The sequence below is a fragment of the Silurus aristotelis genome (genome assembly GCF_946808225.1).
Source record: "Silurus aristotelis genome assembly, chromosome: 16".
NCBI classification, from domain to species: domain Eukaryota; kingdom Metazoa; phylum Chordata; class Actinopteri; order Siluriformes; family Siluridae; genus Silurus; species Silurus aristotelis.
This window is the reverse complement of record NC_139589.1, coordinates 9156690-9177053: the sequence shown is the minus strand read 5'-3', so window position 1 is coordinate 9177053 and position 20364 is coordinate 9156690. Positions and strand designations below refer to the sequence as shown.

The following is a 20364-nucleotide window of genomic DNA, read 5'->3' as shown; positions in this document are numbered from 1 at the left end:
TTCAAGAGCGTACCACTTGAAAAAGAATAGGGGAAAAAAAAAGAAGACAAAACTATCAGTTTCCAAACATAGGGAAAGCATTTAGTCTGAAAACTGCAAATGTGTTGTGATGGCTAGTGCTTTTATTGAGTTGGAATCTAATTAATTTCTGTTTGATAGTGGAGGAGATTCGCCCATTGGTTTGTCATTTCTCCTGTGTGATAACACCTGGTAATTTACTGTCTCGATGGTAATGAGCTTTTAAAAGGGCAAAGGGTCCCAGGAGCTCAAACACATTTCCAAATGACTGTACACTTTTTTTTAAACACCCTCACACACACACAGGTTTTAACTCACTGAACAGCCAATCTTCCACTTTAGACCAAACCAAATCCTTTAGTCTGACAAAATGTTTTACAAACAATCCCTTTTTTTTTTTTTTTTTTTTTACATAAGTCTAAATGATCAAAATATGAATATACTCGATCAATACAATCACAAAAGCAAACAATTTCCCATTTTGATCTCATTTCAAGTGTGATTTCAAAATGATCATTTTCACTGAGAAATATACCTTAAACCAAAGATATTTATACAGATAAAGTTCATTTAATTAATTAATACAAAAAATAATCAAACTATTTTTTTCATTCATCAATCACCCCTACTTGAAATGTAAATTTTTTTCCCCTCCCCCTATTCTGGTGTATAGCAACTACACTGAATTCGATTGTGTAATATTTGTTGTTTGAGATATAAATAATAAAAAAAAAAAATAAAAATAAAAGATTTTACTTCGCCCTCATTATTAACGGATTGTTGGTCGGAAATGGTAAAAAGTTATTTGAGTAGATATGAATGTGTTCTTACTCTTCATTTTTTTTTAGAAAAGATTATTCTAAAGATTATTACAAATTTCCACTCCGCACTCAGGATACACATGATATAATTGAAAATAAATCATGTGTATCCTGAGTGCGGAGTGGAAATTAATAAAACCAGAACATGAGTATTACATTCCTTAATTCTGGATTTACAAATTACTGCTAAATGTATTTCAAATTTTCAAGAAAGATCAAAGTTCTTGATGTGGCATCATGCAGGAATCAGATAAACACCGATGTGCATTAGAAGCTGAAGACGAATTGAATCAATGAGACCTCGCAACACATTCGACTCACACTCTTTATGTCAATATATGTCAAGGCTTCTGTCATCATGTTTAATTACATTTGCTCTGTTAGCCTACACAGACTACAGAACATTATTAAAACACAGTCATATTTATCTATGTTCATATTTGTACATGTTGTCTGTGTGTACGAGTGACAATGCCACTGAATTCACATCACAGGAAAATATTTCATTCAATTTCACCCTAAAGCTCAAAAGTATTCTGTGCTTGGAACTTGTTTAACCATTCCACTAGCTCTTGCACAGAAACTGAGCAGAATTTCATCATCGCTGTCATTACATGAAATATACTTTTAACACATCAAGCATGTAGCTTTAAGGAAAATCTAAAAAAAAAAAAAAATAATTATAATAAAAAAAAATAGAGGACACTGAAAAAAAGGACAATTGCACTGCCGTTGTCTACCAGCAGGGGGAGCTACATAAGCCTGTCTGACCTCAACAGCTTTGACCGCATCAGTTAGAAGTTAGAAGAGAGCAAGAAAGACCTCAAATGACCTCTTACTGCATGGACACTAAATACAAATGTGGCCGGAAACTGAATTAGTTAAAGCCATTTAGACATCTATTAGAGTCAGATTTAACATTTAGACATTTGGAATTTAAATCCAAACAGATTTTAACGGGGGGGGGGGGGGGGGGGGGGGGGCGACCCGAGATATCCAAGTAGAAATATTCACGCTTTTTTATTTGCAGCAGGAAATCATTTAAGACTCGATATCTTTCCTGGCGCTTGACTTACTAAGACGGGGCAAAGCTCTGAGAATCCGCTCTCTCACTAATGTACATCATAAATTATGAACAGCAGGCACATTCAGGATGCAGCGTGCAATAACTAAAGCGGAGAGGGCTGTAAAAAAAACAAAGCATCCACTGATTTCACACACGCAGTACAAACAGTACACAGTACACACAGTAAATGGAGGCAGTTAAGACGCATGCTAGCAAGTCAACCATCATTTTGGAGCTCATTCCTCTGGAAGGAACTGATGAGCTCCATGTTTCTCACACTCACTTGAGGAATGTGCAGCAGACAACACATCGTCAGAGCAAGATGGGTGGCAAAATTCAGGCCGGCTTCGCGCCAGTGTGTCTTAACTGGCTTCAGATGGATACTTGGACTGAATTGGATTAAAGCACTGAGGTTGCTGAGTAAGTAGATACTGCATTCCTGAGAAGAGAGAAAGGGCTTTCTTGGTGTTTTTTTTTTTTTTTTTTAAAGACCACTGGCCTTTCACCCTTGCCCAGAAACCCTCTTAAAGGTTAAATGATAATCCAGGTCCGATGACCACAAAGACAGGACCCTGAGGGCCAAGGACTTGCACATTTTCTGAATTACAGCGTCATCCAGAAGCCTGACTGACCACACATCAAAGGGCTTCCAGTGCAGGCTAATGGTAGCTTTGCCCCACTTGTCAAAGTTCAGCAAATTGCCAAACCTATTCCATCTTTTCTCTTTCAGAGACAGGGTGGGGGTAGTAGACATTGTGTCCTAGATTTTGGCCAAAGCTGAACGCTTTAACAGTATACACCACAGCGAATAGATGAGGTAACTACACAGTTCCAGATATAAACACTGAATTATGTCACGTCGCTTATTTCCATTTCCACATGCACAGTAAGTGTCTTTAAGTGGAATCCGGGAAAAATAATTCTTTTATAAAATTATTACGCAACGTTATGCATGAATTCCATTATCCAACCCACCATGAATCAATATATAGCCAGAATATCAATATACCTGCTAAAAGAGTTTGCAAAATAAGTTCGTGCCAAGGGGAGGCTGCTTTTTATTAAGGGGTTAAAACTGTAACTGTAAAACTGACTGTAAAACGCATGAAAACCCTTGATGTATAGCAGAACTAAACTAATATCCGTTTAACATTTTCTTAATAACTACGAAATAAAGCAAACACATGCTAATATGCAATAGCATCATTGTGCACTTTATGAAGCAAAACAGTTAAGAATTTACAGCCTTATAACTTTCGCTTCACTTGCCCGCTTCGTTCAATACATTTTATGTCAATCCACTTTAAAAGGAAAACTGTAAATTTAAGACCCACATGCTCTTTAAAGGAGGGAGGGAGAGAGAGAGAGAGAGAGAGAGAGAGAGAGAGAGAGAGAGAGAGAAAGGGAGAAAAGTTGTTTAATTGACATTCCCTTCCCCCATTTTCCCATGGTGAAGAAGAAGAAGAAGAAGAAGAAGAGGAGGTGGGAGGGGGGAAAAAGAGGGTTTGTGCAGTTCTTCTCCTGGCGCTCACTGTACAAAAGGAAGCCGATTCGAGGATGAGATGACCCTATGACCCCTGGAGCCGCTGAAAGGTTCTCAATGGCACAAATCCCACATGATCAATCACATTCCAGAGTTGGCGGTCAGCGGTGGGCCGCACGGCTTGCCCCCAAAGCTGGACTGTAAACAGACACCTTTAAACTCTCCCTTACAATCCAGCATTCCTCCCTGTCTTCAGGAGCAAAGAGACTTAAAAACATTTTCATTTTGGATGTCATTCACTAAAGTCATAGGAACAACCATATGGTTTTTAAACGGGGGTGGCAATTCATTTTCTTAAGTTGCTAGTAATAATTAGTTATGTGGGAATTAAGAACTTACTTCTGCCTATTGAATATTTAAGTAAATAATGTTGAAAAAGGTGTATGTCAGATGTATGCAAATACATACACATATTGCTAGAGATGGTAGTTAGGTAAAAGTTATATACAATAATTAGCTGAAATTAAAATATCTAAATTAATGATTAATAAGTATTAGTTATTCAATTTATTGATGATTGATTAATAGGGTATTATTCTCAATGTTAGTTGCATATAGCATATTCCTACATAATTTACAATTTAGCATTTGCAACCATAACTTTCAAAACAGTTTAGGCTCTAAAATGAAAGAAATTTACCAAATGTTACATAAAGTATTTATTAAAACATAGGTGGTTACAATGCTGCAATATAGAAGAACTAGGAAAACTTTAATATTCAGTAACTAGTTACCAATTAAAACTATATATTTGTGCCAATCATGTAGAAAGCAATCAGCCACCCCAATGCTCCACGTTTATGACGGCTCAGCAATCAATAGATGGACAATTTAAGTGATACCTTATCTAACTTTTCATTTCTTCAGCTTTGTGTGACTTGTGAGTGAGTGACCAGGTGCCATCTGACAAAACAATCCCAGTCTTAAGAAACCGGCTATTAACTGATAAGAGCAAGCCTGCATGGTGCAATGGTTCATACTGAGTTCAAAACTTAACTGAAGCCATCAGAGAGACATACAGAGAAAGCTGAAGTGATGAAGGAAAGTTTGCTCCTAATTTCTTTTCCCTTCTTTTGACCTGGCATCGTACTAATTAACACCAATGGCATGATTATGAAGCCTTCCACCCTCAGGTAACGAGCGCCACCTCATCGCCCAAATTGGCCAACATGAAAACCATGTCACTAGGCAACCGGACCTGATCGTTTCTTTGTTTGAGGTGAAAGGTTGGAAGTGTTCACACTAATCTTGCCGTTCACAATTAAGTAACATAAGAGTATGGTTTCCCCTACAAACACCCCCCCCCCCCCCCTTTTAACACTACTTTTGAGAAACGAACAAAGCGAAAATCCCCATCGCTAATGGAAAGGTATTTGCACTGTAAATTAAAGGGGTCTGCGTTTTTCGATGTATTATACCGATCACTTCTGAGATGTCTGCAAACAGCTCAAATCTAATTACAGGGGGAGATTTACTTGAAATGCCTGGGAACAAAAGGAGCTGGGTCCATTGTGGAGCTTCGCTGTTGTGCCTCCAGTGAATCCTTTTCTATTCAGGCACTCATGGCACGGGGGTTAATCCATTACAGAGATACTTCAAGGTGGGAAACTCTATCACAAAAGCACCTCGGTGTGTGCATGCTTTTTTTATTCTTTTTTTTTTTTTTTTTAAGCATTTCCTGTAATAATTTTCAGTGCTGTCCCTTCTATATTTTACCTTTGGCATGCTAACCAATTAAATATGGCTACTAAGATTTCTGCTGCAACATGTTGAGGTGTTGAGGGGTGTTAATGCTTGTTCTACATGGGATTGAGGCTGATTGCAGCAGGGCAATGTGACACTTGTCTGGCTAAGATGCTGAGCAGATCGGGAGATTCCTGCTGGCTTCTATTTTGCGCCATGTGAATCGGTGGACCGACAGGAGTCCATAATCTCTGCACAAAACTTTCCTTCTCCCTTGGACATGTGCTGCTGTCCCTCGCACTGCTCCTCAAAAGAACTCTCATATAAGGATTCTCTTCTAACCCTTGGATTTAGAGATCACTGTTTGCTGTCAAATCATTGCCCAGAGACAATATTGGCCATCATGCAGAGATGCTACAAAAGATTTGATGCCACTATGGTGCTCGCTAAGCGGGGCCAGAGAAATCACAAGCAGCATGTCGGTGGTGGGTCTGGGGAGGCTTCTTTTCACATTTCCAAGCTGAGCACACACCCAGGCTGCATCCAGAATGCAAGAGTCAGTCAATAAAGGAGAGACTCATTGTGGGAATTTATACGTTGCCTAATGGCTAAACATTCTTGCCAGCAGATGATTACTTCTGGGTGTTGGCTGCACGTCTGCACATGGTATCTATCAGCCAGCTGAGCATCTAAGCCACTGGAAAACTCATTTAGATCCTATCTGGGGAAAAAATTAGTTCGGAGAAAGAAAAAAAAAAAAAAAAAGAAAGAGAGAGCAAGAGAGCGAGAGCGAGAGAGAGAGAGAGAGAGGCAAGTCTGGTCTGCACTTGATTTAATTTGGTCACTGATACAGCAGCCAAGCACTTGTGCTGCTCCTTATTTTTTGGGACGTAGAAATACAAAAAAGAAAGCCTTCATGGACGTAAGGAAGCAGACACTCACCACTTCAAAGCACTTACGTATTATTCAAGCTACTCAAATTCAAGTTGCACCATTCAAACAGACCTTTCACATCTCATCATTTTATCTCGAAATATTTGTGAATATTGATGCTTATAAAGCTCTCAAGAGCACTGGGTCAAAAAACTAATGCAGAGGCGAGGAATTTGGGTCTGAAAGCCTGGGCCGTGCCACCTGTTATCCACTTGAACACTTGAAATGAAATAGTCCGACTCATGTAAAGCATTTGCTGAAGACATTTAGCTTACTGACTCCCATAAAGGATGACACCGAGTGGCATAATTACAACTCCACTTCAGAGAGCAACGAGAAGAGTGGATTCTGACTGTAAGCATACAGCCATATGTGAAGAGTGCGACGGACTCAGACAGATGGGCCCTCCGCTGGAGTGGGGGGACAGCTTGCACGGTAATGAATGTAAAATGAGATATGGGGATAGAGTCTGGCATGGCTAATAAGTCATTTAATCATCGGCAGCTGACCGGCACATGGGCACTAGTTTTGGCACTGCTTTTGCTCTGGGATCTTGATCAGCGACGAGTTATTCCTATACAAAATATACCAGTTAAGCAGCATTGTGTCCCACTCATATAAAGGCTGACGCCAAACTTACTTGTAGCATTTCAGATATCCTTACTGTTGTACGTAAAAGACATAATTCTGTTCGCTAAACCATAGTACTACAGAGGTTTCGATAAACATGCCAGACCAAGTTGCTTCAAAAAACTTTTTTCATTGTTGGTTCTGAAATTCAGGGAAGACCACGATGACCGTGAAGCGCATCCAGAATGCAATTCTTGCCGCGGTTTATTTTTTGGTCAAATTTTCTTTCCCCAGTAAGCAGGTGCCTTCTGTAGATGCGGACATTAAGGCAGTTGCATCAAGATTGGAATGCAGCTTATAAATGCTTTCCAAACAAAGATTTATTTTTTCCCCATGTGCTCTTCAATGCCCAGGTCTGTCTTCGTACCAACTTGCAAAGATTAACTCTTGCACAAGCACCCACTTTGTGTTGTGCAACTTTAATGCGCTCTGACAAGTTAATAACGTCACAATTAACTAAATGCTTAACAGACGCCCTGTTTGCTCTGGTGTGATTGAGATAATGGACATGTATGACATGACCTCTGTTTACCAGTGGCACAGACTTTATTTATGAGTGACAGCCTCAGGGAGACTGAGAGGATGGGGGTCATTTGGGGTGCTGGGGACATGATTAGAGAATATTTTCAGACAGGGTGGAGGGGGGGTGAGGTGGTGGGTGTGAAAGAAACAAAAAAAACAAAAAAGGGGGGAGGAGGCACTGCTTTTTCTCTTTTCACCACAACACAGGCGTGTTGTCCTCTTGCTTTTCTCTCGCTCTGTCAAAACTATTTCTGGCTTGAGAAAGAAAGTGTTTACTCTGTGGCCCGGTTCGTTGGAGTCACGCCGTGTTCCCACCGAGCAAATCCACTGTTCCCTATCCAAAATGGTTTGCATATTTTCCCTGTAACACAAGGCTTAAAAAGGATGAGGGAGAAATCGAGATGGTGGGGAGGGGGGACGCTGCTATTATTACTGGATTTACATGCAGTCAGCTGCTCTACCCGTTTACACAGCTTTTCTGGAAACAACACAGAGGATTCTCTCTTGAAACTGTCGCTGTTCAAGAGGCCCAGCAAACAGTTCTTGTAGCCCAAGTTTGAACACGGAGCTAAAAACCTGACTGATTAATCAAGGTTCTGAAGGAGCACAGATTCACCAAAAAGGCCCCAGTTAGCAAACACCGAGGGGTTTCCTGGTCTGTTCCACCTGCTCAGGGTCACACCAGCATTGTTCACAGAGGTTCCAAAAACTATTCATAGCCACCCACGCTGTTCGCCTGCCACAGGAAGCCTAGAACTTTCCTCCCATATCATATGAACCCTCTCAACACTTGAGTGTGCTAAACTGAGCTCTCTGCTACATATCATATCTCAATGCTAAAACAGTTAGAACAGTTCCGACCCAACTAAAAATGAGATCAATACAACTAACTGAAAGTGCATAGCTGTACAACAATAAAGCCTTTATCAACAGTCACAAAACAAATAATTTTTTTTGTATTCTGAACCCAAGAGATAAGAGAAGTAACTTCATATTGAGCTCTGCCCTTCAAAGTAGGTCAACTTTGAAGCAGTGCTGGAGCTGTGCATCAACAACAGCACATGATGTTTTTCTCTCAAAGTCCTGGCACCAAACACTACTAACTATTTTGGTGCCTTAACTAGGCACTGTCTTAAAGGCCCAGAGTACACAGACGTCAGAGCAAGCGACACCTAGCCAAAGAACGGCAGCCGCAAACAACCGGTGCAGTTGCTGGCCAGATTATGTTTAGTTTGATCAGTTGTGCCATTTTTAATGGTATTTGGTTTCTGAAATGAGATTAGATCCTTGCATAGGCACCTTTTGCACTGGTTACTGGAATAGGATTGAACAGAAATTGTAAGTTAAAGGTGTAGTTCACAGCAAAACCTAATTTGAACAAGCCTCACTTTACCCCAAATAAGTGTGCCAAGATAAAGTGAGACTTCCATTGTTTGTTAGCAACATTGCTAGCAGCAAGTTCTTGCTCTTCATAAAAAAAAAAAAAAACCCTGATCTATTCATAACCATTTTCACTCACATATTGATTGAAAATCAACACAAAGATCATCCCAAAAGCTCTTACAATTTTTTTTTTTAGGTTTTTTTTAAAGTTATTAGATTATATAACTGCCCACTTCAATTAAATGGCTTCAATCCAAACCTCAATAACTTAAAAACATGTAAGGCAATAAATATTTAATAAAAGGCACAACAGCCATATATGATTCAATTTATTGAAGTAGGTTAATTTTACAAAATATAACTTCTTGTGAGGTTACAGTTGAATAACATTTTCTTTCTTTGAACAGCTAAAGGTGAAAACCAAAGCAGCAAAATGTGTTGGCTCATTGACCACATTTGTAATAAACAAATAAAAATCCAATAAATATTTAAAGAATTAAATCACATCATCAGGACTGCCCTATGGAGGTCGGCTCCTTTCTTTTACTCTGTAGTATGACAACAGCTGAATTCTCTGATGTCAACACCACATGCTGAGAACTACAATGGTGTCCATTCAACATCTGGTGATGCCCATGGCATCAGAAAGCTGGCAAAATACACTGCTGCGAGGTGTTTGTTCTAACATGCTAACCATCAAAGTACGGCTTTCGTTCAGCGTTTTCTTACTTAACACGTTGGCGATGTAATAGAATATTCACAGAGCATGATCCGAGAGCAGATGGTGCTGATTTCAAAGTCAGTGGGAAAGTAATTATTTCTGAAAATAAGCTATTAGCTATTGACTTTGTTGGGCAGCCATTAAACTAGTGCCAAACATGTCAACTTTTCCATGAACGACTTGAAGGATCATGGAGGCTTTTCCAATAAACCAGTCATATTAGCCAATCCCTTTCAGCAGCAGTGGCTCTGATAACGTTACAGGAAATGACCGTTGCTCTCTTCACATCTATGGCCTTTAGCTAGAATAGCTGCCAAGTTGAAAACTGAACCCTGTATGTTTACAACGGTATGAAAACTTTTGCCCTCATAAACAGTACCTCTAAGCTGGCAGTCATTAACTATTTATAAAGTGAGTGCAACAGCGGGTTACATATCCACTAGTGAGCATGTGTGTGCCTGTGTGTGTTTGTGTCTACAGGGATGGGGTGTGTGTGTGTGTGTGTGTGTCACAATCACACCAATCCCCTGTTTACATGCACAATTATGCATGGCAGAGAAAGGAAGGTATTGGCAAAGAGAACAAAAAATTGATCTTCGTGTCATAGGATTTACACCATCACTAAACTAATAACACACTTCAAGGGTGCACAAACATATGGGGAAACATCTTGAGAGACTGGGGGCGTGCGTGTGCGGGGGGAGCGGTTGTATTAAACTTGCCATGCGTTATAGCACATTTAAAATATAAGCCTGGTAGCCACAGAAGAGTGCCTCACTGCTGCTCAGCTATCTGGCAGAAGGACAAAACTCACCACTCGTAATTTTTTCTTTTTTGCTCCAGACTCCAGTTCTAAATTTAGCCAGGCTTTCCGCTGTTATGCCTCTCTAATCGTTAGCCCTGTTTAACCCCTCTGTACAACGGCCATACTAGTCAAAGCCCTCTGGAGGCTCGGTATGTAAAGACAAGCCGGGCCCTTCCTGGGATCTGGTAAGGCAATAAAAGAAGCTTGAAGAAAGATGTTAAAATTTGAAAACATTTAAATTAAATGAAGTTACAGTACATGCACAGACCTGCAGAATTTGCATATAGTTCCCATGCAAAGTTAAAGCATAAATTCATAATTTCTATAATAAATGTAATGGAGGCACACGAGATGATCATTCGAATGACTTGCCACATGAGTTCTCTTCCACTTCCCACTAAAGGAACGATATATCTATAGATATCGTAGTGTACAATACAAACAACAACTGAATCATTGCTGCAGTTTGTGGCCCCACAAAACTATATGAAAATAATTATAGATTAAGATTCCATAGGAATTTTATATCAACATTAAAAACATTTATTTTTTACATGCAACAAGTTTTGCCAATTCTGCCTGCAGATTCGGAATGAACTGGTTATTTGTATACTAAACAGAACAGAGTTTTATATTATTTGGAATCCAATACAGATTTTTGTGCATGTGTGGAGCATGTGTCCACATATTCAGGTTTTTAATAGTGCTGCTTGTGTTTTTTTTTTGTTTTGTTTTTTTACAAGTTTTAAATGAATTCCATTTAAGCAAAATCTCATCCTAGTGCGATTGTTGTGGTCACAAACTTCGTCATTTTCCATTTAATAGAGTTGCACAGCATTTTAAAAGTTGCTTGATATTCAGGAGCAAGGTTCAAAATAACATAGAATGGACACATTATTTGTAACAATGAATTCTAAATGCTGATTTAAGTATACACAATGGACAGCTGACCATAAGATTGATGTGTTTTCTTAACCGTCCGCTCCACATTTAGTCCCCTTTTGATATAATAACCTCCTTTCCTCTAGAAAGATATTCTACTAGATAGTGGAGTGCAGTTGTAGAGATTTATGCTCACTCAGGCACAAGGGTGTTAGTAAAGTCAGGCACTGATAGACATTGAGGAAGCCTGGGGTGCCGTCATCGCTTCAATTCCTCCCAAAAGTGTTCAATAGGGCTGAGGTCAGGGATCTATAGTAGGCCACTCCAGCCCATGTAAACCATATCTGGAAGGAGCTTGCTTTGTGCAAAGGGGTATTGTCATGCTGGAACAGGTTTGGTTCTCTTAGGAAAACTGAAAGCTATCATATCCAAAGACATCCTACAAAATATTGCGTGCCTATAGCATTATAGTATTAGTTGGTATTAGTGGAAAAAACACATATGAGTCAGGAGTCACAAGATAAATTTTGGATCATATAGTATACATTGAGGTCACATTATTTTGACGCTCATTCTATTGCCCATACACATTCTTACGCGATCATTGTGTTGCACAAGCAGAGCACCATAAATCATGCAAATATATGCAGTAAAACACATGCAGATTCTGACACGAAAACAAATTAGTGACAAAATTATAATGCTGATTAAATAATGCTGTCATTCATTTTTCAATCAGGCATACATTTCATTTATATTAATCTATTTTGACTTGGGTTTATACAAGCACTTTTTTATTCTGATTACACTATCATTCCTATTATTGTTGGGTTATTAGGGTATCTATAATTACTTTGGTGTGTTAGACTATGTACGTGTATGTATGCACGTCTGGGTGCTGGAATGTTCTCCAACAGGCAGATAGCAGAGTCTGTTGGTAGGGTAAAGGGTCGGCCCATGGCAGGATCCCAATATACTAGAAGCACATGCATCAACACATCAATAAATTCCTCCACCTTCTACCCTCTGACTCACTCCACCCTCACCCAGTGGCCTAGCGGAGGTCATCATTCCTGAGATGGCATCACGTCAGCAGATATTCTGTACTGATGCCAAGCCGTCCAAGCAGACTGGGGTGGTGGGGGGGTGGGGGTAGCGAGAGGTTAGTGACACACCGCATACTGGCATCTTCCGGGAGGTTTCCTTCATATAACAATGTTATTGTGGGAAGTCTAATAAAGAAGCCCAGCCCAGCTAAACTCGTTCAAGGCTATTCTGTTCTTGTCCCCTATAACTCTCCTCTTCAAACCAATAAACAACAAGGGGGAGCCAGCAAACGAATGATAAACACCCCAACCTTTTTTTTTCTTCAGGACGTGCTTGTCTAACAACTGGCATGCCAGAGAAGAGTCCAGGCTCATCTCACTTACACAGATGACCATGACTTGAGAATTGTATCTGTTTATAAATACTCTTTTCTGCCTGTATTACATTGCTCAATGCTTTCTCATGTAAACACGCTTACAATGGTTAGGAACTACTAGAAAGCCCATTAGCCTGAAACTAACACTACACTACAATGTAGCATTGAGAATGCTTACAGTAAGACTTAACCTGTTTCAAGAGTGAATAATGGATAAAATAAAATATCCTAGCAATGGTAAAACCTAGATAACAAGATAACTACCCTAATAAACAGACAGAGTTGGCTAGTATCGTTCTAACCCAAACTAGCTTAGCTTGGTTACCTGAAACCCAAAAAAACCAAACAATTAGTTTGCTGCAAAATGCTAAATAGTATTTGTACTGACTGAAAAAAAAATGTGTTTTGTAGGAACTGTGTCACAAGATGCAAAAAGCTAACTACGAGTTTAATGCAATCCAGTACCCATTATTTGAAAAACTAGATAGCTCAATTAAAATGTGCATTACAAGTCAGAAAACTAATTTCTTACAAATAAGAAATGGAGTGCAATAGTGTGCAGTGGTGTTAAAGCTAAACCCGGGGGGGGGGGGGGGGGGGGGTAATGTAATTATAATGTAATGTGTTAATCATGATAATGATTATAAAAACTGCCAAATAACTAAATTCAGACCAAATATTATTACTTGGTTTCTGTTAGTGTTCCGTGTCCAGTACAAGGCTGCAGAGGGAAACACCCATATCCATAAGCACTGGTGTGGTGGCACTTCAAACATAAATGCTTGTGAAACGGTGTAGGGGACAATTTCTGACCTGTATGAATCTGTCTGTGTGCTTCCAGATCTTCTTCTTTCTGGAACTGAGCTCCACACTGGTCACACACGATGGCCTTCTCTCCAGCTACACACACACACACGCACGCACACACGCACACACGCACAAAAAAGCAAAGTTGACAGTATTTAGAAATCATTAGTATTTTAGGCATGGTGCAATAATGCATAACATGGCAACCCTTGACACAAGTTCTCTCTATTAGTCATGGTCATAAAATGTGGACGTGCAAAAGTGTCGCAATTGGGATCCAACACAGGAACTCCGTGCTCAGGCTGCTGGCTCTTGTGTGTTTGATCAGTGGGGGTTATTAGGGGTCAGAGCTCTCCTATTTGCTACATTCTTTCATATGCTCTCTATTTTAGGTGTAACAAAGTGAGAAACTTGATTATGATTATTATTAGCAATATTAATATTATTAATACGGCCTGCTACTTTCCCAGTACCCTATCTGATGATTACATTACCACAGCAACCAAAACAGGAAGCTTTAGTCAATATAACACAGTGGAAGTGAGATGAAGCCAAAAGCTGTTTCACAACCATTATGAAGTTACAAAACATACTGTACCCTCGCGTGAGACAGGAAGAAACACCTTTCAGTTTTTATTAGGCGAATAAATAGTGCAATAACACATTCAACGGCATATAAAAAACTTGCAACCGGCATGTTATTACATTTGCAATTCATAAGAAAACAAATGCTTAAATCAACTGGGAGGGTAAAGTAAGAAGTGCTCAGCCAGAGCCTAGTTTATTCTAGGCTTTGGAAGAAAAAAAAAAAAAAACTAACAACAACAAAAAAGAAAGATCAAAATTAAATTCTGAAAGCCTGGAATTTTTCTGTGGGAGTTTCCTGGCTTTTTGCAGGTTGTCTATCATACAAAAGGGGCAGGGGCAAATGCAGCAAACAACATGCAGTAATAGGTAAAAGCCTTTGCTGTATGTCTAATAATAAAGTAGCATCAAGTAAGATTTAGTTTTTGTGGAAAGAATCATTTTACAAACACAAAAAAGCTACAAAAACAGTCCATTAAAACTACAAGTAAAAAAAATTCTGGGTTGAGAACAGCAGCTGAACCCAACCCATACACACAAAAATAAATTTTCCCACTTGATGGATTCTGAATCTTTAGAAACGTATAGGCTTCCATTAGCGAACAGATGCAATTTTTTAACGTTTTATTTCTACTGCCTTATTGTTGCCTTATAGCACTGCGCAGAAACATAAATGGCAGACAATATACATATATGAATTGAAAAATGTGAAATTTTTGATATGGAGAAGTGTCTTTTTGGAGCGAGTCTCCAGTACGATCATTGTGTAATCAGAGGATGACTGATTTAACTTGAAATTTTCTGACATGGGTGACAATGGGGACAGTGTGTGTATTTTGACCACATTTTTATTGACCGTTGGGAATGACATCTATTACGTATGTTATTCTATAACATAAAAAAACAGGCAAGATTGACAACATGCAACTACACAGATTAAATGATAATTATAAAAAATAAATAAATAAGGCCCATACAATTGGCAGCAGTTGGCAAATTGCTATAATACAAGAGGAATAAAACACTAGCAAAATAATACACTTTTTGGTGGTAACAACAACTTTACTTTTTTATTAGATTTGCTATGAAAACCTCTTCAGCCCTCTTAAAGTCCAATTGCTGCAGAGATGTACAGAAGGAAATACATACAAGCCATAAGTTGAGGCACAGGGATCACCATTAAGGGCAGAGCAACCCCACATCTGGATAGGTCAGGTACAATGGCAACTTAGTGTACACGTTAAATCAAACTAAGTAACGACAAGAGTTACAACCTTTAAATCCCACCAGTGACAGAAGCAACGGTGGATCATTATCTGGAACAGGTTCATACACCATGCAACAACCCAGCAGGAGTATGCTATTTTGCTGCAGAAAAAAAAAGGGACAAAATTAAAGTGATAAATTCTACTCTTTCCCTTTGATCAATAAGTGCTTTCCTCTTAACTAGTGGTGGAGGGGGGGGGGGGGGGAGTGTAAGAAAAACACCTCAGTTAGGTTTGGCACAGTATCTTCTAGCTCCTAAACCCCTTTATCACCCCACCCTCGCTGCTTTTTCAGGGCTGTGGTGCAGAAAGTGAGCAGAGGGCCAAGGCTAAAAATAACTGGCTCTCTAGCACAGAAAAAGCCATGGCTATAAAAGAGCTGTTTTCTAACAACTTCCACTTCCTCCTCCGCACCTCCTTGGAGTTGCCACAGCAGGGCCGAACCTGACATAATGGGCCCTTACACAACCGAGGTTCCCAAGAAGCAAAGGAGAGGTGCCACGTGCCACACTAGCCTGTTCCCTTTTCACTTCCCCTCTGAAATATTGCACAACTGGAAGAAGAGGGATTTACTGCCTCTAAAGAGGACACTCGTGCCGATTGCCCATGCTGCCGAAGAGAGGCCTTGTGAGTGAGTGTATGAGTGTGTAACATGCAGAAAGCATTCAATGGTGAGGACAGAAATATTAAACACATCTAGAGTCAGATCACTCTGTGCTGAGCAAAATAAGCCGAATCCTGTCACCAAAAAAACAAAACAAAAAACCAGGCTATAATGAACAGACCATCAAGCAATCCTCATCAGGCACCCTAATCGGCTTGCTCTGTGTGTTTCAGATGAGAACAAGACCAAACAACGGCACAAACAAAAACACACCCTTGCTGCTCGGTGAGCCTACACAAATAGGTTATATAAGACAGTACTCTTGGTAGCAAAAAGATCCATAAAAAAAAAAAAAAAGGATCTCCGTCAGAACAATGCGTGCAGACGGCATGCTCTGACTCTTTCCTTCAGCTGTAACGCTCTGTGCTGTACAGTTTTATTTACACTACCCTCTTATCAGTCACACAGCAGTACGGAGGCTGCCAATTGGAAAGGACAGCCAGGAACTGCATGTTCCCTTGCTCAAGTAGATGTGTACTGCAGACAGACCCCCTTTTTTTTATTTTTTATTAACCAAGACAAAAATGCTGGGAGGCTGCCAGATTTACCTTATAAACAAAACACATGTGCAAATATACCAAATAAATGCACACAACTATAATTGCTAGAAATGACTAACACAACTGTGACAGTAACAAATAATGGCAAAAGACCCATTCACATAAAAACAAAATATTTGAAGTCATTAAACCATTAAAAATATTTGAGCTACTGTCAACAACCGTCCAGAAAGCAAATGTTTAGGCGCAAACCATAAGCAGACAAATATTGACAGAGCAAATACACTTACACATCCAAAATGAGTTTAGAGTTTACATTCTTAAAATGAGTATTGGCACACCGGTTCGCTCGTGTTTTATGGGATGCTAAATCTCAATCCATTTTGCCTGCTCAGATTAAAGACAGAGACAAATAAAGACAGAAAGGCTGGAAGGTTGGGGCAGGCTCTAAAAGCTTTTCTCTGTATAAGACAGTTGTTTTAGCTCTTGAGTCCTGAGGTATGGAGGGTATTTCAGTTCAGGCACAGGCTGAGACAAGGCAAGGCAGACCTCTGAATTTCTGTGCTGTCAGGCCCTTCTGATGTCTCATAGTCTGCTCTCTATATGTGGGGACAAAGTAAACTGTGTAAGAACAATCCTGCTAGTGTGCCTGCCTGCACCGTGTGCCCTCGAGCTACAAAAGGTCAAAGAGCCCATGTGCTTTCTGCTTCCTTTTCTACCCCCTCGAACATCGGTCACTAGTTCTTTAAATTATGACAGAGGACTATACTTGCATACTATACACTGTGCTTGCAAAGACAAGGACCTTTTAGTAGGACCAGTCTGTTGTAAAGTGGCTGCATATAGCGGACAGACTTCTGGACCCCTCTACCACCAACTCGGCATGGTTGAACTCCATTTTATCTCAACAATCCTAATGGTACTATAGCTAGTTATATGAAGAATAGTTATTGTAGCAAAAAGTAGTAGATTGTATAGGCTTCAAATCAGGCCTTCAACTAGCCCTTTTTAAAGTATTAATTTGGCCACATTTCTTTTGCAAACAATTCCTAGGCCATCAGTTACATCAGGACATGCTATGAAGCTGCCTTAGGTCATGGTAATTGATACATTCATGGCAAAAATGGAGCAAGAATTGGGCTCTGGTGCCTGATCGATAGCTGTGAGGTTGGCTGTAAGTAGAGTCCTTCCCACAAGCTCTTTTATTTATCCCGGCAGAACCTGAGAGGATGACCACACGGTGAACCCTTCTCCAAACGACCACTGAAACTTCAGCAACCCACTGGATACAGCAATTGAGGTGCCTTTACAGTGCAGTAAATGCCTTTATGGCTAAAGACAGAGCAGCAGGAGGCCTGGTCAAGCTCTTTACTCGTTTGTCGCCTCTCAGTAGCATGACTGAATATGACTGAATGGGACCATACCAACCAGTAATGGACATAGACCAGGAAGCAACAGTGTCTATGAGATTACAGCAAATATATGCTCCTGCAATTATAAAATGGATGTAGTAGGCTTGAGATTGTTTTAAGAAATACCTATCGAGTACTGTGCACAAGCTACTAAGTGAGCAGCACATGATCCAGACGATCAGGGAATCAGGCAGCAGAGCCTGCTGTACATGTGCTTTCTCCACAGGTCAATAACCTGTAAAGATTTAGTGTTTAGGGCCCATTATTTCCTGCTTTCAACTCACACATTGTCAAAGACAGTCTTTAGTTTTATTAAAGACCAGGTCAGAAGCCTGGGGGGGTGGAGTCATTGGACAATACAATACCCTATGGGATAGTAACTAGGACATAGGAAACACAATGGAAACCATTATTATAACAGTTTCTGGCTTCCACATTTGACACAAACAGTTCCCTAAACTACAAAAAGCAATCCTCCAACGCAAAACCTCCGATATAATGCTGAAAAATCTGCATGTATCCAAGCCCAACTAATGAGCCAACTCAACAACCACAGCGAATAACAGAACTTGGTTAATGGGAAATTCAAAAAAGTGGAAACAACAGGAACTGTCGAAAACACGCAGAGCTGTTTAACTGCTCTCAGGTGCAGTGATTTACATAGTTGTTTATCGTTTGATTCCAGGTTTTTTTTCCATCATGTCTCCATTAGGTATGTCCAAAAAAAACTTAATCACCTGCAGGTTAAAATGGAAAAAGACATCCCTTTCTAGTAAATAGAAAGAGAAGAGTGTCTTAAGCAAAGCGGAAAAAAGAAAAAAAAAAAAATCCCTTCCATCACAAATGTGGACAGTATGATTCCACGTCCCCCCACCACTTCGACTTCCTCACTAAACTGTTTTTACAATGTCCTGACACACATTCCAGCGCTTCCTCCCAGAGCTGTCCTTTAGAATCTTCGGAGACAACCAGCCATAATCTTATGCTCCAAAAGGTAAACAAGTGTCCCATACACCTGGATGGTCCCGGGCCAGCTTTCAAATTCCATGCTATACTATTTGTCTGAATATGCTCTGCTTTAACAAATTACCCTTTGACGATGTGCTGTTATAGGAAAACAAGCTCAGGATGAGTTAATGCCACCCCGAAGTTGATTATTTCTGCAAAACATTCCTCCAGAAAAAAAAATTTATTTAAATGAAACCACAGAAACTTGCCAATGATAAATAAAATTGTATAAATAGCACATCTTAATCAGCTTATTATTATTATTATTATTATTATTATTATTAATATATGCAATTGTCTGGAATGTTAGTTCCTTTCATTTGCAAATATCAGCTATAAACTCCATCTCCCTTACCAATATCTTTTTTATTTTTCGAAAGAAACAAAGAAACTCTGCTTGCTATCAAGTCACATAAGCATAAATTATATGCAGAAGAAAGCACTGACTGTTACAAAGCATTGACACTGAAGACTCCTTACATAAGTGTTAAAGAACTCCAAAAAGCCCCTAGTAAACAAATTGGCAAAATAGCCCATGCCATGTTCTGCCTGGTGGGTGGAATTTGCTCATGATTAAATTACAGAGAATTCCAGAAATCAGAACCAAGGAATGAACAGAAACCTGTGATTTACCGTCAGCCAAAAAAACACTGTCCGAGCCGTGCTGTTAATACAAACACTAATCAATATCTCCTGATTATTCAGTCATGCAGTCTACATTGTGTTTATGCAATATGGTGGATTCTTTTGTTTACCTGGACCTGTAATGAGTGTACAGAAAAGCATTGCTTGCTTAGTTGCTGTCTATTAAACATTAATTACCCACATCAGTGTGCTTTAAAGTCCAATCCAAGGTATTTTCGGAGGGAATAAAACCGAGAACCCCAAATTGGTATTCAGGTCCATGTATGTGTTTGCAACAGTAATAACACAATATGCACGGCTGCTATTCATGCTGCACTTCCCAGTGGAATGGGAAGCATAAAAGCAACCCTTGTGTGTCCTGGCTACTTCCAGATGGCTTTGGGACTGCTTTTATCTTTTTTTTTTTCTCTCTATACTCCTGCTTTTTTTTGCCACATGAAAGCGCTGTCGGCAGATATTTGCTCCGCGCTTCGTTCTCTCCTCATTCGAAATATAAAAGTTTCAAAGAGCATTTCACGAGGGAGCTCTGCCATAAATGGGATTCATAGCTTTTTAATCTGCACTAAGAAATTGATCTAAAAGTTTCCCAAAGCCATCGTCCCAACTTACATAACGCAATAAAAGTGTGCCTCGGAGAGTATTTACTTTTATTGCCATTTCATGGGAAGTAAATCATGTTTCCTCCAATTTTGCCCACCGTGCATACACACTTGGCTGTGCGAACCAGGAAAAATTTACCAACATGCGGAGCACACAGATTTCCTGGGTGTCTAAGAGTTCTGCTTATCAAGTCAGAGGCATGCGGAGTGGGAAAGAAGGGAGAATGCCATTAGTCATGAAATCCTTAATTAAAACCAGTGCCACTCTAACGCCGGCGCTGAGGACGAGGAAGTGAACCTGGGAGCATGCCGTACAAGTGTAAATCCAGCTCTGAAATAAGGTAGCCCCTGTGGAGGGAGAGGCAGACAGAAACAGATGGGTTTGAATGGGATAAGCAGGATGGAGGCATTTATCAAGCTACAGCACACACTCCGTCTTCAGAGTCTCC

The 20364-nt window shown here is 39.8% G+C and overlaps 1 protein-coding gene across 2 annotated transcripts in view; it reads right to left on the bottom strand.

The window, feature by feature from the left end:
* The window catches only part of zbtb16a (zinc finger and BTB domain containing 16a), a 102600-nt gene that overhangs the window by 24869 nt on the left and 57367 nt on the right, over window positions 1-20364 (bottom strand). Inside the window, exons 4-5 of one of the 2 annotated variants that reach the window (XM_083564877.1) lie at window positions 13244-13330; window positions 9808-11983 (exon numbers count right to left, since the gene is read on the bottom strand). In XM_083564877.1, the coding sequence (XP_083421003.1) occupies window positions 11811-11983; window positions 13244-13330 (260 nt within the window). In that variant the 3' untranslated portion in view covers window positions 9808-11810. Of the gene's footprint in view, window positions 1-9807; window positions 11984-13243; window positions 13331-20364 lie in introns of those variants that run through there. The other variant, XM_083564876.1, reaches the window with a different exon arrangement.